The 23,259-nt window shown below is 58.9% G+C and overlaps 8 protein-coding genes across 8 annotated transcripts; 3 read left to right on the forward strand and 5 right to left on the reverse strand.

Annotated features, from left to right (window-relative positions):
• Positions 1-870: 870 nt before the first annotated feature.
• Positions 871-3,258, reverse strand: IE81DRAFT_326468 (ARM repeat-containing protein). Its single transcript, XM_025514825.1, has 4 exons — positions 2,643-3,258; positions 1,695-2,543; positions 1,368-1,604; positions 871-1,289 (listed from the first exon to the last, which is right to left on the reverse strand). The coding sequence occupies exons 1-4, from the start codon at positions 3,149-3,151 to the stop codon at positions 1,169-1,171; spliced, it is 1,716 nt and encodes a 571-aa protein (XP_025366659.1). The 5' UTR covers positions 3,152-3,258; the 3' UTR covers positions 871-1,168.
• Positions 3,259-4,186: 928 nt separating this feature from the next.
• Positions 4,187-5,464, forward strand: IE81DRAFT_23770 (hypothetical protein). Its single transcript, XM_025511198.1, has 3 exons — positions 4,187-4,618; positions 4,683-4,792; positions 4,868-5,464. The coding sequence occupies exons 1-3, from the start codon at positions 4,344-4,346 to the stop codon at positions 5,221-5,223; spliced, it is 741 nt and encodes a 246-aa protein (XP_025366660.1). The 5' UTR covers positions 4,187-4,343; the 3' UTR covers positions 5,224-5,464.
• Positions 5,465-5,543: 79 nt separating this feature from the next.
• On the reverse strand, positions 5,544-6,422 carry IE81DRAFT_23753 (hypothetical protein). Its single transcript, XM_025511196.1, has one exon. The coding sequence runs from the start codon at positions 6,274-6,276 to the stop codon at positions 5,815-5,817; it is 462 nt and encodes a 153-aa protein (XP_025366661.1). The 5' UTR covers positions 6,277-6,422; the 3' UTR covers positions 5,544-5,814.
• A 1,191-nt stretch (positions 6,423-7,613) lies between these two features.
• On the forward strand, positions 7,614-8,715 carry IE81DRAFT_326473 (hypothetical protein). The gene is made up of 4 exons (XM_025514826.1): positions 7,614-7,657; positions 7,740-7,978; positions 8,091-8,375; positions 8,464-8,715. Exons 2-4 carry the CDS (start codon positions 7,800-7,802, stop codon positions 8,552-8,554), a joined length of 555 nt encoding a protein of 184 aa, XP_025366662.1. The 5' UTR covers positions 7,614-7,657; positions 7,740-7,799; the 3' UTR covers positions 8,555-8,715.
• Positions 8,716-10,078: 1,363 nt separating this feature from the next.
• Positions 10,079-13,639, reverse strand: IE81DRAFT_326477 (PLP-dependent transferase). The gene is made up of 4 exons (XM_025514827.1): positions 13,356-13,639; positions 12,486-13,229; positions 11,334-12,398; positions 10,079-11,245 (listed from the first exon to the last, which is right to left on the reverse strand). The coding sequence occupies exons 1-4, from the start codon at positions 13,541-13,543 to the stop codon at positions 10,561-10,563; spliced, it is 2,682 nt and encodes an 893-aa protein (XP_025366663.1). The 5' UTR covers positions 13,544-13,639; the 3' UTR covers positions 10,079-10,560.
• Positions 13,640-13,927: 288 nt separating this feature from the next.
• On the forward strand, positions 13,928-16,955 carry IE81DRAFT_23965 (hypothetical protein). Its single transcript, XM_025511210.1, has 3 exons — positions 13,928-15,106; positions 15,172-15,889; positions 16,764-16,955. Exons 1-3 carry the CDS (start codon positions 13,989-13,991, stop codon positions 16,779-16,781), a joined length of 1,854 nt encoding a protein of 617 aa, XP_025366664.1. The 5' UTR covers positions 13,928-13,988; the 3' UTR covers positions 16,782-16,955.
• Positions 16,956-17,128: 173 nt separating this feature from the next.
• IE81DRAFT_294766 (hypothetical protein) lies at positions 17,129-18,190 on the reverse strand (the record flags this gene model as incomplete). Its single annotated transcript, XM_025512068.1, has 6 exons — positions 17,129-17,264; positions 17,414-17,481; positions 17,583-17,635; positions 17,749-17,843; positions 17,942-17,988; positions 18,128-18,190. The coding sequence occupies 6 exons, from the start codon at positions 18,188-18,190 to the stop codon at positions 17,129-17,131; spliced, it is 462 nt and encodes a 153-aa protein (XP_025366665.1).
• Positions 18,191-18,644: 454 nt separating this feature from the next.
• IE81DRAFT_326479 (putative sulfite reductase cys-4) lies at positions 18,645-23,259 on the reverse strand. Its single transcript, XM_025514828.1, has one exon. It carries the CDS (start codon positions 23,170-23,172, stop codon positions 18,793-18,795), a length of 4,380 nt encoding a protein of 1,459 aa, XP_025366666.1. The 5' UTR covers positions 23,173-23,259; the 3' UTR covers positions 18,645-18,792.

Here is a 23,259-nt window from a genome sequence, read left to right on the forward strand (position 1 = left end):
CAACGATGAATCACCATCGCTCCACCAACTGAACTCACGATTCACGATTCGAACGGAGTTGGGCGGGGGAGTACGCCGGGTTCGTGCGTGCGAGCGTGCGTGTGTGTGTGTGCGTGCGTGTGCGAGGAGGTTTGCAGGGTGCATGCATTCACGATTTCATGGCACGGTGCGGCCCGCGCGCGGGAGGTGCATGCGCGTGCAGCAGCAGCAGCGAGCATGCATGCACGCATCAGCGACGCAGGGCGCTCACCCGAGCGTGTGAAGCTAGTGTGAGTATATTGCGCGGGGTGATGGATGGATGGATGGTCAGTGCGCGTCGTGCATGCGTGCGTGCACCACCACCACCACCACCAAAACCCAAGAGTCACCGAACCTCACAGTCGACTTGACTTTGAGCTTTGCTGAATCGCAGGCGCACGCACATGATGGTATGCCTATGGCCCTCTCAAGAAACAAGAAAAAGCTCGAGCAGGTGGACGTGTCTCTGCACCCCTTGACGCTGCCTGCATGCGCATTCGTGAGGAGTGTGAGTGTGAGTGGATGGGAGCATGGGTGCGCGGCGCGGCGCGGCGCGGGTGCAGCAGTGCGTCACGAGTTTGGGGTACAAATGTCCAGCGTCGAGCGTCGACCTCGTCCGTCGGCATCGCATCCCGCGCGAGGGGCGCGAGGGGGTTTTGGAAAGTCTTGCTCTTGCAAGCAAACTTTCGAGAATTTGAGCGGTTGGTGCTGAATCGTGTTGAGTCGTGAGTCGTGAGTCGTGAGTCGTTAGTCGTTGTTAGTAGCAGCGCACGCAGCGATCAACAAAGAGACCACCCCGCGCCCGCGCTCTCGCCCTGCCCCCCCCCCCCCCCCCCCCCCTCCCCCCTCATCCCACTCGCATTCGCATTCGCCTCGCCTCCCCTCCGCTCCGCTCCGCTGCTCAACGCCTGCGCGCTCGGCTCCGCATGACCAATTCGTCGCATCAGGGCATCCATCGGCCATGGACGACTGACATCACGAGCAAACACGCCACGCCATGCAGCTCTCCTCTCTCTCTCTTTCTCTCTCTCTCCCTCTTGCGCACACACCCACACACACGCTCACGACAACGACGTGTGGCATGCACTTCAGTTGAATTTGCGCGTGCGTGCGAGAAAAATCCTGCGCGACCGCCTCGCTCGCGCGCCTCTCACTTCCAACTGGCAGAAACGAGTTTGGAAACGGTGGAAATAGCCCTGAACCGAACATCGGGATCGGAATGTTGAATCAATTCCAAGCACCTCGCTTTCGCTCCCAGCTTGTCCAATTTCCTAAGTCGTGTAGGTGCACGCCAGGTCAGCTCGCGCGCGCGCGCGCGCGTACGCACACGCACCCACTCTCGAACTCACTTTTTGGCGCTGTCGACAACGCTCACGATGCGTCCCAGATCCGATGCAGCCACGGCCAAGCTCGCAAGATCGCTCTCTTCGCTTTTCAATATGCCCACCAGGGATTTCAAAATCTGACCATCGTCATCACCCACAATCTTTGCCGCATTCTCCTTCCAAAACTCGTCCAAAGAGTGCATCGGCGTTTCGAAAGTCAACTTGCCGGATGCCACCTCTGCCGCGTATTCGTCGAGCGAGCTGGGGGTAAGGAAATGACGGTGCAGCAGCAGCATCATCATCAGCATGCGCGAACACGCTCGGCATCGCTCCCACCCACTTTGTGCTCACCTCATACCCTTTTGTTTCTCTGCGAGCACCTCTCCAATCGCATCCAAGTCCTCCTTGATCTCTTCATCTCCCCACTGCCTAGCCTTGAGCGCCGCGATGAGATCGAGACCCTTTGCACCGAGCATCGCCTTGGCATTTTCTCCCTCTGCCTTGCTCAAAAGGTTCCTGAGCGTAGCCAACGTGATGCGCACCACTTTTTCCTTGTTGGCACCGCGCGCAACATCCACCAACAGCGAAATGGTTCCTGTAAATTTCACATTGAGAGAGCTAGCAATGTCCTTTGCAAAGGTCAGCAACCACAAGCTGAAAATGACTTGGTAAGTTGTTTGAGCAGAGATGCTGGATGAAGAGGTGGATCCCGGCGTCGCACTGCCAGACTTTTCGCCCGAGCCGACCAAAGTTGCTCGAAGGATGCTCGTCAGACCGCTAATAATGCCTGGAGTTTGATGGGGCGCGCCGTCGCCGTCACCGCCGCCGTCGTGGTCGTGGTCGCTCGCGCTCGGTACCTCTCCCAGCCGCTCGAGGTCCCGCGACCATACCTGCTGCCTCAGCGCACCATCCCTGAGCAACGCCTGCAGCAGCTGGATAGCCACATCCGCTCCATTACCTTCTGCATATCCCGTGGTGGCGCTAGGCGCAGCGAGCACGCCGTTTCCTGCTCTGGAAGGGTGCAACGCTGCGGCGCCAGACGCACCACCGGTATTGATCAGGAGGGACAAGAAATCCAGCAAGCGTTCGATGGCCTGTTGAGGAGGTTTGGTAGCGCTCGACTTGGAGGGCGAGAGCAGCAGCAGCGTGAGAATGTGAGCCGCCTTGAGCTGCACAAAGTCGTCTGTCACATCCAGCAGTCTGTTTGATGCAGGGAAGAGGGGTGTGTGTGTGTGGGGGGGGCCGGGCGCAACAGTAGTGAGCGAACGCACGCGCACGCACGCACACACGCAAACTCACTTGATGAGGGGCGCCCATGGCCACACAGGGCTCGCTTCGCCGGCTTCACCACCGGCCTCTTGGGGTGCAGGTACATGCTTGAACAGCTCAATCCTCTCGTCGTGGTCCTTTAGCATATCGGTGACGAGGACGAGAACTTGCTGAATCGTATCCGTCCTTCCCAGCTTTGCCAGCAAGCGCAGGTACAACTGAGCATACGCGTTGCCTTGCTTCTCCATCGTCTCCTCCTTGATCGTGCTGGTGGAGGAAGTGGCATCGATGGATCTGATCATGCGCAGCTCTTCCGAAGACACGAGATCCGCGCGTTGATAGCCTTCCCATGGGATCGGCCTGGATCGAATGCGCGACGAGAGCGACAAGAGCCAGTCGTTGGTCAAATTAACGAGAGGCGGTGCTGGCTCGCGAGGTGCCGCCGCTGCCGCCGCTGCCGCCGAGCTGCTCTTGCTGCTGTTGTCCTTACCGCTGCTGGTCGCCGTGCCATTGGCACCCGCGGCCGATGCGCTCGACATGATCGAGCGCGTGAGGCGTTGAGACTATATACGCGTGCGAATGCTTTGTGAGAGGCGAGTATGAACAGAGTCGAGCAGATTCACTCTGGGATGCGCGGAGATGGTGGTACGGTATGTCTGGGCAACGCGCGCTGCCCCTAGCCGCCCGCCTGCGCAACGTGCTCGCCAGAGCGCACATCTACGGCGGCGGCGGCGAGCGCGGGCGGCCGAGCAGGCGCTTTCTGATGGCGCTGCATGTCGTGACGGCGGCCGGCCTGCAGGGGCCATCCCTTGCGGCGGTCACGTGTCGCGCAGGGCGCTTCACGCTCGCCGATCGACCACCACCACCATTCACGATCGCGCTACCCCTGTCAAGGCTGTGGAGCGTGACTCCGTTCACGCACACAGTCTGCCTCGCTCGTGTGCTCTCGGATGACCCACGACTCGTATCAGAGTCTGAGTTTGAGCGACTGGTATGTACCCCCGACTCGTATCAGAGTCACTCAAGAGTCGCGCTTTGAGGCATTGCTGGTGGGTGCTGAGTCAGGCAACGGCCCTGCGCAGCTTATCTCCCAAGTCACTTGACCGCCTCAGCCGCCAAATCAGCACCGTTTCATTGATATCGATGGAGAGCAGCAGCGATGTGGATCGCGAAAGATGGCGCCGTGCGCAAACGTGAATAAATCGACGATGGTGTGATCGACGCCTCTAGCGCTCCGAGCATTGTGATTGAACATTGGGCGGATCGATCGCATCGCCCGACTTTTGCGATCAGAGGAGCGACAATGACGGACGCCTCTGGCCGCCTCAGCATTTACATCCCCAGCAGGCCGATCGCATCGCCCGAAGGCTGCGATCAGAGGAGCGACAGCGACGGACGCCCCTGGCCGCCTCAGCATTTACATCCCGAGCAGGCCGATCGCATCGCCCGACTCTCGCGATCACAGCACTGGCCACGTCACGATGAGCGAGAAATCGCGTGCTTGCTTCTATGACGCTGTGTGTGCGCCGGCCGACGTATGGTCACGAAGAGAAGGGCGAGCCTCACATGGCGTCTAGCTTGCCCACAATGGACACGCTGGACGACTTATAAAAGCGGGTCTCTTTGTCGCTCGCTCTTTCTCTACTCTCTACACAACAATTCGTCGAGCAGGTCTCGCACAAGCTTTCTTGCCTAGCCCACCTCCATCGCCAGCGCTCCAAGAACCTTGCAATGCAGAACAAGACCCTGCTGCTCGCTTTCGTCGGTCTGGCGCTCAGCCTACCGAACGGATCCTTCGCCGGACCTGTCACTCTACAGCCCCGTGCCCCACCTGTCATCGAAACGCTCAGCGACCTTGTCCGAGGATCGCGATCCGGTCTGCGCCACCGCTTCACTCCCATGCGCTCCAGCGAAGAGATCCACCTCGGAGAGGCGCGCCCTTTGCGTGGGGGCTACGTGCCCGGCAGTGGCAAGCGTCGAATGAAAAAAGTGGCGCTCTATGGCACGTGAGTCTACGCGAGTTGTTCTTTTGTGACGGCTTTTTGACGAGCGCTTCTCCTCGCACGCTAGCGGACTGGCGGTGGTCGGCACGACCACGGGTGTAGGCGCCCGTAAAATCGTTCAGCATGAGCGCGAGCAGAATCGCAAGCTTGCAGCCATACGTGCCGACCTTCAAAAGCGTGAGTAGCGTGTGTGTGCATCCGGTCACCATGGTGACGCTGAAAGCTCATTTTTGGGGAACGCGAAATGTGCAGAGCGCGCGCAGAATGCTCTTCCCCGAAAGGCTGGACCATCTCCAGGGACCGGAAACGGCAAACCACCAGGCCCGCCGGTCGTGCAAGACGCTTTTTCTGCTCAGTCTGTACCCTCGCCGGGGGCTGGGCATCACAGTTTGAGTGGAACACCAGACCCATCGGTTGTGGGACAGGATGGACATGCTCTTCCTGGTGAGGCTGGACCATCGCCAGGAAGCGGGAATGGCAAGCCACCGGGCCCGCCGGTCGTGCAGGTTGAAGAGGCACAAGATGCAGAGACCATGGGTCGCAAGGGAGGCAGTTCTGGTGGTAGCATTCCTGCTCCAGCGGCAGAAAAGACTCCAAACCCACCTTAGCTTGCACGAGGGGACAAGTTACGCGAGATGATGACACTTTTTGACCCTTTGGAGGCCAGGCCAGGCGACGCGGAGGCAAGAATCAGAATGAATGCTTTTTTTCCACCAAATGTCTGTGAGCCTCTGGCTGCTCACGTCGGTGGCTGGTGCTCGCGAAAAGGCGTTGCCACGACACGATCTCATCGTGGCAAACACTCGTGACTGCGAGGGCCGAGGAGTTGGTACACACGGCGTCCATGCGCATGACTACTGAGCGGTGCAGATACGAAGGGGGCATTACTCAGCACCGAGCCTTTTCATCGCCACCGATTTTCCGCCGACGACTCTTATCGTGAGTCATTGGTGCGCGCGGTGAAAAGCGTTCCAGACGCAGCTCATGACATGTGCTCCTCCTCCTCCTCCTTGCTATGGTGCTTTCATCATCCATCCGCTGGCTTGTAGTGTTGTGAGTAGCGCAATTTGGTGAGCAGCTTGGCGCGAATGATGGCTTGAACTCGTAAATCGTGAATGTGGTGCACGCAATCACGAAATGGCAAAAGTCACGAGTCTTGAGTGCATGCCGGGTGATGCGCGTTGCGCTCAGCACACCTTTCACGTGACACGAATGCGGCGTGTAGCGCGCGTTGCTTCCGCCCAACATGCAATCACAACGATCACGAATCTTTTTTTTTTTGTTTCAGGGAGCCATGCATCCACCATCCTCTTCTGTATTTGCACGCATGACTTTTGATCCAAATCCACGCTCATTCGGGGTCGGGTGATCGGGGCCGAACAGCAGCTAGCGGAAGAAGAGAATGGATGCAATGACAAAGCATCAGCAAAAAGTCGTGTCGCGCGATATGACGGACGAATCACCTCGGAGCTGCGGCCGCGCGGTCCGTCCGTTGCTGCTGCATGGGAGAGAGGGAGGGAGACGGCCCACAACGAGATCCGTGCAAGAGCGAAGAATGCCCACAGCAGCGAGCGCGCGCCATCACCGAGGATGATGCAGCGCTTCTCATGAATCGGACCTCGTCGGCACGCTTTTGCGAGCAGAGAGAGGCGCTGCTGCATATATGAGCGGGAGTAAGCAGCAGCAGCTTCGATGCAGACCGCTCGCTGATGGAGCTCGATCTGCGCGCGGCATTCGCCGTGCAAGTGGAACCGCAATCACACTACGCGAGGTTTGTCTCACGAGGCTCAAAGATGTCGCACCTCGAGCGAGCAGACGCGCGAGGTCACGCCTAGCTCAATTAAGCGAGCAGTCGCGGTCAAACGTCAGCATTCATGGGACCGCGCGACGCGGAAGCAGATCGGGCTCTCGATCGTATAGCACCATTGTAATTTCCGACTCGACCGACCATGCATGTGCTCATCTGCTGCACCAGCTGCGCTGCGACATCGCACAGCTCTCGCGCGCGAGCTGTGGACCGCAATCTATAAGGCGCAAATAAAGTTGCCGCTGCACCAGCTCATCAATCTGTCTCAGCAGATCTCTGCGCAGATTGTGTATAGCAATCAAGGCTGGGCGCGCGGCGCATATATGCGATGTGGCGGACCCCATCACGATCGATGGACTTGATTGTTCACGCGCGTATGATGGATCGTTCGCTGCGCACGCACGTCATCCACAAAAGCTAGACCGACGATCGTCGCTGCTGCATGCCTGATGCCAGCCGCTCATTCATACACATACACGCGGTTGATTCGACAACACCGCTGCGGCATGGTGAGTGAACGGCCAGAACTTCATATTTCGGAGCACTGACGCTGCCCATGCTGGCAAGCAAATAGCACGGCAGGCAGCACCTGCACCGCCGCCAGACTGAACCTCGTCTTGCTCGCTTGTTCTCCTCCAGCAGAAGAATCACAGTCAAGAGGCATAGCAAGTATCAGACGTACGCGACGGCGCCCGGCCGCGCCTGCTCTCTATATGTTGCATCTTTGATCGGCCTTGCTCCTGCTTCTCCTCGCCGGTCCACGCGCGGGTGATTTGGTGGCAGCAGTAGGCGGCAGAGTTATACATATATATATACACACAAGGCAAGTCGCGGTGCTCCGTGGACCAGATTTTGTGTCACTTGGGCGCACGCTCGATGATGTGCCGCGTGCTCTAACTTGTCTCGATCGAACCGCGTGCAGGTCGACCGCACTGCAGTTGCTGCATGACCTTCTTGCTGCATGATCAACAAGTCAAAAGTCGCACGAGCAATCTGACTCACTTGCGTCTGTCTCGGTGAGAGAGCTGCTCACATCAGCGTCCGAGCCTACGCATGGACGAATGGACGTGGGCAGATTCGATCGTGACTGCATCGACTTTGCTCAGCTGCACCCATCACACAGGCTGGCAATGCTGAGCCGTCAAGGCGCAATTCAGGTCACAAGAGTTGTCACACTGCAGAGCGAGGTGCACTCGATCGTGACTGTGGGGCCCAATGTCCACGAAATACAAAAGGTAACTTTCCCTCGCGAGCTTCAATCATCCCTCCCACATCCCATCCTCACCCACGCCCATTCGATCACGACTCCTCCTCAAGACTCGAATCGCATCTTCACCTCCCATTCAACGCCATTCACACCCTCTTCTCCCCCCCATCATGTTTTCACTCTCCTGCTCTCTGGAGCTCTCATTCTCTCTGTTGCGATCCAAGGCTCCCTCGCTTGGACTCCAGCCAACGAGCCCATCCACAAGCAAGTCGTTCAAGCTAACAATGACGCCAAAACGGTCGTCGACTCTTGCAACACCTGGCTCGGTCCCGGTCCAAGTCACATGTGAGTGCGTAGGCGCTGCGCGAAAGAGCCGCGAGTAGCGTGGCGGGCACCGATTCCTCGTCGCACGCATTCACAAGCGCTGAAGCTGACTTGTGCACCACTTTGAACCTCCCCAGCCCAGCATCTGGCGACACCGAAAAGGCGATCCTCAAGCTGGATGCTACTCTAGATCTAGCCACCGTTCTCTTGGCCAAAGCAGACGTGACCCTCTCCGCTTCGGACCTGCTCGACGTCATTGGTCTCATCAACACGCTCAAAGCCGACGTCTCCATCATCGTTGGACTGGTCACTGCTCGCCTGTTGGACATCAAACTGGGCGCAAAGGCTCTCCTCTTGCAGGGTCTGCTCGTCAAGCTTCAAGCTAGCATCAAGGGTTTCAAGGATGCCTGCGCAAAGAAAGCGTGAGTTCGCGTGGCGCACTCGTGCTCCCTTTGCATGCGTGCTCACCCTCTCACGCCCCCTTCCCGCCCCCTCTCCGTGCTCGCACAGCTCTGCCGATTCGGCCAACATCCTCATCAAGCTCGCTCTGGACCTCGATCTCGAGCTGTCGACTTGCATCGGCCTTCTCGGCATCCTCTGAGCCGTGGTCGTGCGCATCCGGCTTTCTTTCACCGCCAAACATTCCTGATCGCAAGGCGTCACGATGAACAATTCGCATTCGCATTCGCTCGGCGGCGACATTTCGCCTTGTAGAGAGATGTGACAGCACACCGAAACACAGAAGAAAATCGAACTCGCGTAGTACAGTCTTGGGTGTGATTCGCGGGCGTGACTGAATCGTCTGAAATTGGGGGGCTTCCCCATTCGTGATTGTCATCCTCTTTGTCGCTCGCCCAGACCACTCGAGACCTGCGTGCGGGCAGACGTGTTGGCTGCAGTCACGTCACGGGTGCGCGGTCATGATGGGTCAGCAAATCGCGAGTGTGAGTGCTGCGGGGGGACGTGCCGCATGCGCGAAGGACCATCCTGCATGTCATGCGTCCAGGGAATGCGAAACGCGCGGCAAGCACGCTTCTGGCTTTGTACGCACCCAGGTTCAAATTCACAGATATCCGTCTCTTTCGTGTCAGCTAGGCTGCCGTCTCCTTCGACTGCCCAACTGGCTCAGTCCGCGTCGCTTTCGCCTTGTCGCTGGTGCTGCACTCGCACTGTTGACTCTTCATCCCGCTCACGCAGACCTCGCACGACTTGATCGCCCCTCCGCAGCGTTCCTTGGTGCTCGCAAGACAGCTCTTGCAGTGCTGCTGCTGCGACGACGACGACGACGACTTTTGAAAAGCTGCACATGTGCTGAACATTCTCGGCAGCGGATGAACAGGGCACCAGTAATCGCTTTTTGGAAAGCGAGGTTCCGAATCGTTGGGCTTCTTCTTCCCCTTCCACGTCGATTCAGATTGCCGCCCCGGAGCGCCTCCCCACGCGTCCGCATCGCGCGCACCGCTCGCTCCTTCTCCCCACCTCGCCATGCTGGTACTTTGAAAAGTGTGCGAGTCGATATGATGAGCCGAGCAAAGTGCTTGCTGTGCTCAACGGGGTCGAAAAGATGATGTGCTGAACAGCTTCCTAAATCCGACTCTACCGCCTCGCGTATGGCAGTATTACATTTTTGGCGCACGCTCGAGGCGAACGTCTCATCCATCCTCATCACGCGCTGCACGGATGCCGTCCCTCATATGACTTCTGATCGATTCACGACTGTAGATGTTCATCACACGCGCGTGATCTACGCGCCTCGCGGTGAATGGATGAACGTTGTCGCGCACAGAATCTCTGTGAATGTCACCCCTTCACGTTCGACGATTGGACATCCACGTGATCAGAGGGAGAAGTTTGATGAAGCTTGCACTGCGCCGCGCCGCGCGCAAGCAATGGTCATCAGCGTCCTCACCAGACTTTCTTGACCATCATTCAGCGTCAAACCCAAGGTCTCCGTGAGCAGCACATCAGCATGGCCAGTCTCGTTTGCAAAGTGAGCGCCATCATGCCACCCAAGCGCGAGCGCGACGATCATCAAGCACCATCGAGCCCTTGCCCTACCGCGGCTGCTCCCAAAAAGCCAAAAGGACCGCAAGCGCGAGCGCAAGCGAATGATCAAAAATGTCCAAAGCGAGCTGCTGCAGAAGAGGTGGAGGCGTGGTCGTCAAGTCCGCGCACACGATAAACCCTCATGCCCGCGCATCTCACCTCTCCTTCACAACCCTCCCTCTCTATAGTTGGAAGTGACAGAAGCAGAGCACAATGCGAGTTCACGATTCCGCGGGGCGCACGCACGCACGCACGCACGTCAACTTCAAGGCTGATCAAGTACTCATCTCCCCCCACCGCGCGCAGCTGTGCGCAAAGCACGCATCTCACTTTGGAAAATTGGCCAGGTTTTGCAATCGCGCAGTCATATTCTTCCTCGCTCGAAAGCTCAAGTAGCGTTTTCTTTGCTCGCAAAAAAGGAGTTGATGAGCGCGAGCGTGGGCATGAAGCATTAGATTAGAGCAGGCGCGGGGGATTTCGAGATAGAAGCGCCGGGCGATGGAGCACGCGCACGCGCAAGCGCTCGCAAGACGCGCCCTCTTCCACATGCGGGCATGTAATTCACGCCTCGAGCGCCCCGATGAGCGCATTCTCCGCCTCTCTTCTGACCAGCTCGGGCGTGTTGAGGGAACACATGAGGTAGACGACGTTGCCCAGGGGTCTAGCATGAATATCAAACGTCACACCACCACCGCTACCACCTCCTCCCAATCGCGCGCGCGCGCTCCTCAATTTGGAGACAATATCCACCGAAGCTGTGGAAGTGTAGCCTGACCCCGATCCCGCATCGTCTCGGATGGATAGGGCAAGAACGCATCCGAGAGCCATTGCGCTGTCTACTCGTCGAGCGCGCGAAAGACGTTGCACGGCCGCACGACTCCAAAAGGACCAGACGGGTGCGTGAGAAGGCGAGTGCAAAGTCTCCCTCTCCCCGTCGCTGCTGCTCCAATCCGATTGCGCTTCTCGCCACAATTCGCTCCTCTTTTGCATCTGCGATATCCTCGCAATCGCTTCGAAAGCCACTTGGCAACCGACTGGATGAGCCGTGTAGCTGTGTCCATGAAGCAGCGCATCCGCCTTGTTCTCGCTCTGATTGAACGTGGAAAAGATGCTGCGAGAGGCCAACGTCACTGCCATCGGCACCAACCCGCCCGTCAAAATCTTGGCTAGGCAGCTAATGTCCGGCGGCGTGCGCAGAATCTTTGCGGGCGTGCTGTGACCCAACCTCCAAAGTCCCGTAAACACCCTGCGTGCGCGCGCGGGGAGAGACATTCGAGTCAGCACGTGGAAAGACTGCGCGCCCGCGCCCCCGCGCGCGCGCGCCACAAACTCACTCGTCGAAAATGACTGGCAAGCCTCGCCATTCGTGCGCATCCCTCGAGCCGTCGGAATGTGCGCCCACCTTGGCATCCTTGAGCGGTGGTTCGCTCAGACTGAACAAGTCCTCTGCTCCCCTGACCACATCGATGAGTGCTCGCTGGAACAGCGGATCCACAAAGATCATGCCTCCCGCACCCAGCACCAACGGTTCGATGATGAGCGCTCCAAAGCGTCTTCCTTCCACCAGCACCAAACCTTCCAACCATGCGCGCAGTTCCGTAGTGTATCGCCGCCACAGCTCGTCGGTCCGCATACGCTCTTCCACATCGTACACGCTCGATAGCGAAGCGTATCGCCTCTTTTCGCCACCCGGCAGCGTGATCGTCGGCTCGCCATCGATGATGGACACTGCTGGCGGATCCAACCATGCTCCTCTTCCGCGATACCAATGCACCGCTTGAGAGTATGTGCTAGGTTCGCACGCATCCATCGCGCCAATCGTATCGCCATGATAAGACCCCTTTAATCCCAACACTTGCCATTCTTCTGCCGCTCTGCTGCCTCCCGCACTTCCCTTTTCCCGCGCTCTCGACGTTCGCTCAAGCGTTGCCGACGACGCGCGAGGAGGAGCGTATCGCAGCGCAGCAGAAGCAATGGCCATCTTGATGCCCACCTCCATGCCCGTGCTCCCATCATCGCTGAAAAACACGCGATCTGCCCAGCCGGATCCCGGTGCATCCTCGGCCTTTAACGACGCCAAGCTCCTCTCCCCTCCTCCTCCTTCCGCCTTGCTCTCGCGAGCTGTGCCCAACAGAGCCTCTGTCAATCGCAGTGCCGGCAGGTTGGTGCTGTTGGGAAAGATGACGTGTCCAAAACGAGCTGCTGCTCTTGCTGCTGCGCGAGCAATGCCCGCATCCGAGTGACCCAAACACTGCGTCCACCACGACGCAGAGCCGTCCAGCAATGGTCGCAGCAGCGAACCGTCTGCGGCGCCATTTGCGGCACCATCATAGACCGAAAAGAAATCGCCATTGGCGCTGTCGATGACGTTTACGTCCCGTGGACCTCGCGTGAGGGTGCTGGGAAGCGCGAGATGCGTCACGCGCGTTCGTCAGGTCTGTACGCCGCGGGCCACACACGCGCGCGCGCACGTAGGACTGACTCACTGCTGCGTAAAGGGCCACCAGCACTGGTCCACTGTCCTTTGAGCCATGCTGTCCAGATCACGTATCCTCGCCTCGTGCTCCTCCCGAAGCAGCTTCACCACTGCAGACACACCTTTAGGCGTCTCCGCTGGGCCCGCTTCTGCTCCTCTGCCGCTGACCAAGCCGTCGTAGTAAGCGGCCAAATGGCGGACATCTTGCTGCGCATCGCTCAATCGATCAGGCGGTGCGCCCCACGCGCCATGCCCTCTAGGTCCAGCCAGACCAAACACGGGCAAAGAGTTTTCCGCTCCCCACTTGATCAGGTACTCTGCATTGCCCCAAGCTGCTGCTGCCCCTGCCGCAGAACCACCGCCCCCCATCGCATCGCAGAACAGTAGAATGGCTCGAACATCGTGACCTGCCAAGGTGAGTGCATCGTATGCGCTGAGCGTGGTGGAGATGCCTCCGAGAGCGCAAGAACCGACGAGGAGCGTGGGCAGACGTAGAGGTCTTAGAGCATGCGCGAAGGATCCGCCAGCTGGAGTGGGCGAATGGACACCACCTGCCGTTTCCAGGTACAAGGCGGATGCTTTGCGATGAGGTGCAGCAGCGATGCGCTGAATATGAGCGTGCGTGTCGTATACCAGCTGCGCATCGCTCGGTATGGCCCGACCTGATCGAGCGGCTGCCAAGTGCGGCGATACGGCTTCTCCATACTGCACCAGCGTGCTCGCGTGTACGCCCGGTGCGAATCGATGAATGTGCCTGGGCGCCGGGGGGCAACGTATTCAGTGCTGCGTGCTGCGTGCTGCGTGCTGCCTGCCCCGCGAGCGTACATCCACACCACCCCATGCAATGCACGACCACCCCCTCCCCCCTCCCCCCACTCACCCCTCATCGGCCTCGTGATCAGGTCCAGTGGACACGGGTTTCAAGTAGTGCACCTCCTCCTCCGCCCTCTGACTGGCCAGGCACAATGCCGTAGCAAAGATGGACTTGCCAACATCCGTATTGGCACCGAATATCTGCGCTACTCGAACATGTCTGAAGAGGAGCGGTGTCACTGGCAAGGGTGACATGATACGATGCCATGGGCGGGCGTGCGGGCGGGCGTGCGGGCGAGCGAGCAGCGGAGTGGTGTGAGAGGAGGAGGAGGAGGCTGCTGCTGGGATGCGCGCGGGGTGTCAAGTGAATGTGAATATTTCCGGCCCCAACACTCGCGCCGCGCGACTCGTCGGGCGTGGTGTGTGTGTGTGTGTGTGTGTGTGTGTGTGCTTTTTGGTTTCTTCCGCGAGGCTGCGCTGTTAGTATCACGTGATGCGCTTCCCACCTTATGACCGAGCTAGGGCGCTCGACTCGACACGCCAATCTCGGACTTAGTGGGCCGGGCGGGTGGTGAGCGCATGCATGCATGCAGCTTTCATGCTGCAGGAACTCGCTCGCTCGCTCGCGCGTGCGCCCTCCTCATGACAGCCCCTCACTCACCACCATCACTCACGACTCGTGCGCTTCATTGCGGCCAAGATGACGTCGAGCGCGACAACATCTACCGCCTCATCCTTTGCTACTCACAGTCCTGCGACGGCGGCGGCGGCGATGGCGGCGACCACCGCCGGCGCCGCTGCTGCTGCTGCACCGGCAAAGAAGCGCAATCGCGCCATTCTCTCGTGTCTGGTGTGCCACGAAAGAAGGGTGAAGTGCGATCGACAATTACCCTGCGCACCGTGTAGAAGATACGGAGCGGTCTGCACCTACGCTGCCCCACCTTCCACCTCTACCAAGCGCAAAAAGGCAGCAGGGGGATTGTTGCGCGCCGATGAGAGGGATGAGGAGGAGGAGGATGAGCAAGGGGAGGCTCGCACGTCCACCAAAGACAAACCTTTTCGCGGATTCATGCAGCAATTCGAGGAGCAATTTGCCTCTCAGGAGGAGCAGGAGCAGGAGGAGCGGGATGAGAGGGGCAAGGAGCGGTCTACGGCTGCCACTACGCACGGCGACGAGAGCACCGCATACACGCCGTGCGACGTGGCCAGGATGCAAGCGTGCTGGAAACGCTTGCCGTCGCAAAAGGTGTGCGAAGAGCTCATCGGCTTTTACTTGAGCAACGTCGACTACATGTACGGTGCTGCTGAGGCTGGGCGAGACTCGCTGTCCGCTTGGATGAGGGGCTTGATGGATCGCTTTCAACCCGGCACCGCGCAGATCTGTCCCTTGCTGCTCAATCACGACGACGCTAGCAGGATGGCATTCGTAGCGACAACGATGCTAGCAGCCGTTCAGATGCTCGATCCGCATCGAGCCGTATTATCCCTTGTGGATTCGGACCCCACCTCGAATCTCTTCGGTGCAGCAGCAGCACCGGACAAGTCGTCCACTCGAGCGTTGTTGGAGAGCACAGCCCTGGCACTGCTCGACTTGGCCATCGAAGCGGACGAGGCCTCTCCATTGCAAGTCAGAATCAATCTCATCCTGCTGCACTATTTCAAAAACGAAGGGAGGAGCGCGACGCCTACGGCCAAGATGCTCGTCAGGCGCAATGCTCAAGTCGTCCGAGCTTGCAAACTTCACCTCGACCCGCCCCTCGACTCGCCAGAGCTGGAGAGTCTTCGAAGCCTCTTTTACACGTACTACATTTACGATCGGTGAGTGGTGCTTGCGCGTGCGCGATTGGCGTCACTCGACTAACGCGTCCTCGCGATCGCTGCAGGTACAGCTCGGTCAACTTTGGAGCGCTACCTGCGATTGCGGATCACGAGATCACCACGCAGCCACCTGTTCCAGAGCATTTTTCCAGCGCAACAAATGTAGGACTGGGCGCATCTCCCAAGATTCGTTTTGCCAAGATTGCAGGCGACATGGCCAGCGCCATTTATCGCGCTCAGCTAGACGATGCCACGATCGACCGGTTGGACGCGGAGCTGGTGGAGTGCGCCGACAACCTGCCTTGCGCTTACGCCCTCAGCTCTACGAACGATGTCGAAGCATCGCAGAGTGGCGTGATGCAAGTGCAACGACATGCACTGTGGATCAGCTACCATTCGGCCAGAGCCATGCTGCACCGCACGCGCTTCTTTAGCCGAAACGCCACGCCCAGTGCGGCGGAGGAAAAGAGTCGAGCGCTGTGCATCGAGTCGGCCATCGAGATGATCAAGGCGCAACAATCTGTGCGCAAAAGGACAGGCATGGCGGTAGAGCTGTACAGCCGATCTTTTTTGGCTTCCTACCTCACCCTCGAACCTGCCACCACGCTGGTCGTTTCTGCGCTGACGGAAGTTGCCAAGACGCCAGGCAATGCTGCTCTACCGCACACGGTGGATGTGTATCTCGCTTGGGCACGACGAGGTCTGCTGTGTTTGGAAACGCTACCATCGGATCTGGACTTGGCTTCTCGTAGCGCGCACCTCCTCTCCCGCATCCTCAAAAAGGCAAGTCGAGTGGTAGAGATTCGAAGAAGAGTGCAGAGCAGCGGCGGCGATGGCGGCGCCTCATCGAATGGTGGTGCGGCGGCGCACGCTCCAGAGAAGTGCAGAGGCGTGGCTTCGAGAGAGAGGGATGCGATTAGCGGATTGATGTTTGACGAGGTTGGAAGACGTATTCCCATGCCGTTTTTGGAGCCGCCGCCCAGTAGTCGGGCGAGCAGGGCTGCTGAACGAAGAGAGGATGAGCAGAGGGAGAGGGAAGAGGAGCAGAGGTTGCGCGCGCTCAGTGCTCGGTCGGTCAACACCGATGCGTCGGCATCGGCATCGGCGTCGGCGTCGGCATCATCGGTCATGAGCATGGATGCGCTCAGTATCAGCGACCCATCACCCTCTACCGTCCAGACCAGTCCAGAAGGCTCCACCCAATCGGACATGCAAACGGGGCCCGACGAAGGGACGCATTCGCACTCGCATTCGCGCGAGCGCGAGCGCGAGCGCGGGTACGTGGCCGATGCGCACGCATTCGACGGCATGCAAATGCAAGTGGAAGACTTGGCTCTGCAAAACGCAATCACGACGACGAACGCTTCGCCACCGCCCTTGACCTTTGCAGAGATGGGATTGAGCTTTTTTGATGATCCTGCGGCGCTCTTTGCGCCCGACACGACGACGACGACGATGATGATGGATTCTGGAATGATGTTCGAGGCAGACGCAGCGAACGCTCGGAGCAGCGCGCCTCTAGCGCCTTCGCACATGCCACCCATGTCTCCGCGTACTGAAGCGCTCTTGTCCGGTTGGGTCAGCATGGCTCCTGATCCTGATTCTCCTTCCGCACCTGCATTGTCCACCGCCGCCTCATCCGCACCAACGTGCGCAGCGATCGATCAAGCCATGACTTCCAGGGTCGCTTCTGGCATGTCCAGACAGGCTCACGCGGATGTAGAGCAGCAGCAGCAGCATCCACAACAACAGCATTTTGCCGTCATCGGCGCGGCACAAGCGCACACTCCTAATCACGCTTCGTTTGAGCAGCAACTGGATGCCTGGTTGGCTATTCTTCAAGCACAAGGAGGGCTCCACGGGCAATGAGCCCGCCCACGCGAGTGCACGATTTACGTCGACTCCTCCTCCTCTTCTTGTACACGTTACATTGACTTTTTCGACTCATCCTGTACATCATCCGTAATGGCCTGAAGAAGGCAAAAAAAGAAAAAGAAAAAGAAATCCGCGCCGAGCGGACGCTCACTCGGAGAAGAAATCGAGCGGGGTGCTGCGAGATTGGATAGCGATGTAGTCGGTGGGCTGCGCATCGGGCGTCGAGCGAACTTCGTTGGTATACAACGAATGGTAAACCACATCGCGTTCTTCCTCTCCCGGCCTGCGCACGAGTCGAGTCGAGTCGAGTCGAGCCGGAGCGTGTGCGCGGGGGCAAGCAATTGAGCATGGGCTTTTGCGCTTCCCACTTTTTTTCAACCAGGACTTTGCGCCACTTGTCCCCTCTCTCTTCGCGTGCACACGTATACTCACGGATCGTGAATGCGAACGTGAATGTATGCGTCGTTGCCTGCTTTGGCAAGTCGGATCTTGCCAAAGATCTGCGCGCGGGCGTGGGTTTGCGATGAGAATGCCATGCGATGCCATGCGATGCGGATTGGGCACCCTCTCCGCTGCCCGAGGATGTGCGGCTCTAGCTCACGATGGTTCCGTAGCTTACGGCGCCTGCGCGCACGGCTACCAAGTCCTTGGACGCTTCGTCACGATGGTGGTGTGGGGGATGGGGGGGGGGGGGGGGCAGTATGCGCGCGCGCGTATGCTCGTTCACTTCAACTCGAGTGCGCTTCTGCCTTTCTTCATCCCCCCACTCTGCGACTTACAGCTGAAACTGCTCAGATCTTCATCCGATACGCCAGACACTTTGGAATACATGCGAGGTTCGTGCGCGTCCCAATGAGCTCGACTGGGTTTGGGGAGGAGCAAGATGAGGGAATGAATGAGTACTTTGTTTCTCCCTTTGGATCCAAGAGGAGCTTTCCGTTGCTTTTGCCATTCGCTCACCTCTTGAGAAGCTCTTGCTTGATCTTGGATTCGAGTCGGGTAAAGGCCTGAGAGCGAGCGAGAGGGAGAGGGGAGAGGAAGTAAGCAAGAGTGAGAGTGACGAGGAACGTGAGTGAGCCAAGCGAGGGACTCTTGGTTGACACGCTCTAATTGCAGCTTCCCCCGACCCGACCGACGAACGCTCACATCGATGGCTCGTTCTTGCGGAGCATGCTCCTCGCTCAACTGAACATCCTCTTGATCTGCCATCTTCAGTTCTGTTGTATCTGACTGTGCGCGCGCGCGCGTGTGTGTGTGTGTGTGTGTGTGTGTGGTGCGTGGAGGATGTGATTCAGGAACAGGATGTGGGTGGAAGACAGATGAAGTCCGATGCGATCGTGATCGAGTGCATAGTGCCAATGCACCCACGCCTTCGATTTATCCCGGCAACAACACGCTGCACTGCGCGCACATGCATGCATCGCTCACATATATGCACCGCCTCGATCGATCGCGGCGCGCTCGGGCCTCTCTTTTTTCCACGTGGGAGCTGTCTGCGCGCGCGCGCGATAAGAGCCATGCAGAGAGCGTGTCCCCGCACTCGCACTCGCCGTTACTCCATCCCCTTCCTCGTTGCCCAAGTCACAAGGGCGAGGTCAATCTACGAGTGGGAAAGACGCTCGCACGCACACAAAAAGTTCATTTTCGTCATCCGAGAAGCACGTGCCATGCATGCATGCAAGTCGAAACGCTACAGAGGCATTCTGAAAGTGTGCCCCCCCACCCCTAATGACAGAGCAAAGACCCATTCACGCAATTCAACGCAATTGTAATACATGAGTTTCATTCCCTGCACTGTCGAGCGCTAAATATCACGCGGCAGCCTGCTGAACCTCATCTCCCGCATACGCCGCGTCGTAGAATTCCCTTCCGCTCGTAGTAGGCTTGACGATGTCCGCACGTATGAGCCAATCTCCAAACGCTTCTCCCTGCAAGCGCTCGCGAGAGTAGCGCCGAATCATGGGTTCCAGCGTCGCCAAGATCTCCTCTTCGCCCACATCCGACATGTACGGTTTGCTCAGCCGCATGCCATTCTGACCTCCACCCAGCAGCATGAGGTATCTGCCCGGTGCGCGTCCCACGAACCCGATCGGCGTGATCCAGGGTCTGGAGCAACCGTTGGCGCATCCGCTCATGCGCATCGGAATCTCCGTATCGCGCAATCCGTACTTTTCCACAATCTTTTCCACCTTGTCCACCAGGATGGGCAGGTACCTCTCCGACTCTGCAAAGGCCAGACCGCAAGTGGGAAAAGCGACGCACGCAGAAGCGCTCAGCTTCAGACCCGAGTGCGACCAATTGTCCATGCCCCATTTTGCCAGGTGCGCTTCGATGCGAGGCTTCTCCTCTGGCGTCACGTCCGCAACGATAATGTGCTGGTTCGGCGTCATTCTAAAGCGGCCCTTGTGAATCTTGGCCAACTCTCGCAAACCGGTCCTGAATGGATCTCCAGGAGCATCGCGAACCCGTCCATTCTCCAACCACAAGCCGCAGTGCCAGTTGCCCTTGTAGTCGCGCGTCCAGCCGTACACGTCGGTGTTCGTGTCGAATTTGAACTCGCGAGCAGCTCCCAGCGCGTACCCTAGGCGCTTCTCCAGCTCTCGCTTGAAATTCTCCGCACCCTTCCAGTGATTATCGATGGTGTACTTTAACCTCGCCTGCTTGCGGTTCGCGCGGTTGCCCGTATCGCGCTGGATCAGCATCACCTGCTTGCACGCCTCGAGCGTCTGGTCCGGCGTGACGAATCCCAGCACGTCGCCCAAGCGCGGGTAGGTGACCTTCATGGAATGCGTCACGCCCATGCCACCACCGACGCTGATGTTGAAGCCTGCCAATCGCTTGGTGCGCGGATCCGCAATCGCAATCAACCCGATATCGTGCGCAAAGCAGTCAGTGTCGTTGCGCGGTGGTACGGCAATGGCGATTTTAAACTTTCGCGGCAGGTACACGTTGCCGTACAGCGGCTCGTGATCCTGCAGCGCGCCGCCCGCTAGCAGCTGCTTCTTTTTGCTGTCCGTATCGGCATCCAACCAAATCTCGTGGTAAGAGTCCATGCGCGGCAATAGGTACTCCGAGATGCTCTTGGAGAATTCGTACGTGTCTTCGTGCAGCTGCGAGAGTGCCGGGTTCGGCGAGCACATGACGTTGCGGTTCACATCGCCGCAGGCCGCAATGGTGTCCAACAAGCTCTTGTTGATGCCTTGCATAGCAGCCTTGAGGTTGCTCTTGAGGATGCAGTGGTATTGAATGGTCTGACGAGTCGTAATCTTGAGCGTATTGTTGCCGTAATCCGTAGCGACATCGTCCAGCTGCAACCACTGCTCAGGCGTGCACACGCCACCAGGAATGCGGCATCGGATCATGAAGCTGTACGCGGGCTCCAAACCTGCCGCTTTGCGCTCTTCGAACGTATCGCGGTCGTACTGCTGGTACGTGCCGTGGAACTTGGTCAATTGCCCATCCGACTCGGCGAGCGCACCCGTGCTCTTGTCCTTCAAACCCTCCACGATCGTGCCGCGGAGATAGTTGGATGCGATTTTAATGTGCTCATTGGTGATCGGTTCCGGCTCGGCCTCCTTCACCTCGATCGTGTCGACGCCGAGAGCCTTCCAAAGCGCGGGCTCCCACGCGCGGTATCCAGTCTGCGCGCCATCGGGATCCTGATCGTCACCCAGACCGATGGGCGCCATGCGGTCGAGACCCAAAACCTCGAGACGCGCATCCAGGTCCTTTCCAGGCTTGTTGTAGTACCGCGCATCCTCCGGCCGAGGCCAGTAGTGGCTGTCGCCCATCGCAAAGACGGTGAATCGCGGTGCTTGCTCTTCGGTCAAGTCGCCCTTGTTCAGCTTGGCCAGCGTCTTGAAGGTATCGCGCGCATTCTGAGGCGGCTCTCCTTGACCAGCAGTAGACGTGACAAAGACGACATTTTGCTCCTTTTGCAGCTCTTCGGAGATGGGAAAGTCGTCCATGGCGATGACGCGCGTAGCCAGACCGCGCAGCTTGCCGCGCGTGCCAAGTTTGCGTGCGACCTTTTCAGCATTGCCGCCGTCTGACGCAAAGAGGATGAGCAGCGGAGGGCCATCCATGGATCCCAGCAGAGCATCGTAGGCTTCCTTTGCTTTGCGGCGCTGCAAATCGCGCAGACCACTGCCGGTGCTGGATGCCAGCTCGTACGACAGCTCTGGTTGGACGTTGGCGAGGTTGCTGAGATGGCTCTGCCTATCCAAAAACGCCTTGAGCTGCTCTCGGACGCGCACACCATCGAGTCGGAACACGTCGCTACCCCGCGCTTCTGCAGACGGGTCCCATCGGTACAAGGGCCAGTAACCCGAATCCACTGCCAGCTTCGTCTCGCGCAGCACTTCGAGCGCGGGCGCATCTTCTGTGCGGTACGGAATGTAGGCTAGAACGACGGACGGACCATCAAACTTGTCCGCCTCCATGAGCGCGTGCAGCACCTGCGTATAGTCGGAGTAGACTGCAGTGCTAGCGACGTACGTGTTGCCATAGTTCATGGCGTACAATCCCACATCCTTTTTGCGCTTGTGAGCCTCGACAGCATCGCGCTGCGTGTAGGGCAAGCTGTCAAAGATGAGCATATTGACATTTTTGCCCGACGCGATGACGTGGTGAACACCGGACATGCCCGCATCGTAAGCCCAAGCATCGCTACCGACGATCCACCTCGAGCGAGGTGCGAGGTGCGCAGCGTGCGATCGAACGCCATCCAGCGTAGCCGTTGAGTCGGCAGCGAGAAGCTGTGCAAGTTTGGGGGCGATGCGCTCCCGAGCGGCATCGTCCTTGGCAGATGTCCATGCGGTCAGCGCTTCGTGCAAGGCAGGAGAGATGCCACCGGCTCGTAGAGCAGCTTGAGCGGCTCGCTTCAACTCTTGAGAGCTCTCTAGCTGCGCCAAGACCTGACCAAAGGCGTACTCTGGCGAGCGCGCAGATGGGTGAGGATGAGAATCGGATGCGGGCGAATTGATGACGGAGAGTCGCTCCTTGAAGACTTGTTGGAGCATGACGTTGTACGCATCTTCGTGGCGAGGCGTGGCGATGGGGGCAATGTTGACAGGTGCTCGCGAGAATGCGCGGGGTGAGCCCACCGTGAGACTCGTGCCCCGCTTGTCCGAGGCGAAGAGCGAGGCGAGCGATTCGACGGCTGCTGCGACATCTTTGCTCACGTCGCCAAGCAGACCGCCAACGAGACGTTCTGGCATTGCGCGACCGTCATCGATGGCTGCTCTTTGGAAAGCGCCAGCGACATCCACGAATACGGGTCCAAGTTTGGTGGTGCGCCGCTGACTGGCTTCGAGCACGGCGATGCGCTTGGCCTGAGGGATCAGCTCAAAGAGTTGGTCTGCGAGAAGAGGACGCAAGAGGTTGATGGAGACGACCGATGTGTCGGAGGATGCAAGCTGCTCTGCACCAGAACCGAGCACGACTGCGACGTCTGAGGCGCTCGAGCCGGAATGCAGGGTGAATGGAGCCACCTTGCGGTCCAAGATGGACGAGACCGTGCGATACGCCTTGGCAACGAGCGCAGAGACGTCATCGTGACCGGTAGCAGCGCTGGCGGACGTGCTGGCGTGCGAGTGGCCGTTGACCGCGCTGCCATTGAGACCGGCGCTAGTAGTGGCGGCGCCCAACAACCGTTTTAGATCTGCTTCAGGCACAGGCTCGATAGGGCGCGCAGTGACGGGTTGGGTGTGGTCGAAAAAGTGAAGCACGCCGAGAGAGTGTGTGGCGGCGAGGTGAGCGGCCAAGACTGCGTGATCGCGCGCTTGTTGGGGCGTGGAGCTGTACAGCACGACGAGACCGGATGATCTCAATGCCAGGACGTCGGAGTGATCGGCTGATGTGGCGACGTGCAAGACGACGGGCAAGGTGCAGAGTTGGGGCAGATGAGGCACCAATCGAGTCAGGACGAATTGATCAGCGACGATCAAGAGGGAAAGCAATGCGCCTTGGCCTTGCTCCTTGCGAAGCTTCTTGGCCTCGCGAACAGCATCCGTGCCTGGATCCGCGCTGGCGGGGAGTGTGAGCGTGTCGAGCGCGCTGTACTGCGATAGACTGGCAAGGTGGGGTGCAAAGGGGGAGGAGGAAGCGTCGCTGGATTCCACATGGATGATGGAACGTGAAGATTGGGCGACGATGCGAGCCACCGCAGCGGCGCTGGATGTGGACGCCATGGTGAGGCGAGTGTTGTGAGGTGGTGGAGAGGAAGGTGGCTTGAGTGAGGAAGCTGTCGGTGCGCTGTATATAAGCGTGTCTTCGGG

This window comes from Ceraceosorus guamensis (genome assembly GCF_003144195.1).
Source record: "Ceraceosorus guamensis strain MCA 4658 unplaced genomic scaffold IE81scaffold_113, whole genome shotgun sequence".
NCBI classification, from domain to species: domain Eukaryota; kingdom Fungi; phylum Basidiomycota; class Exobasidiomycetes; order Ceraceosorales; family Ceraceosoraceae; genus Ceraceosorus; species Ceraceosorus guamensis.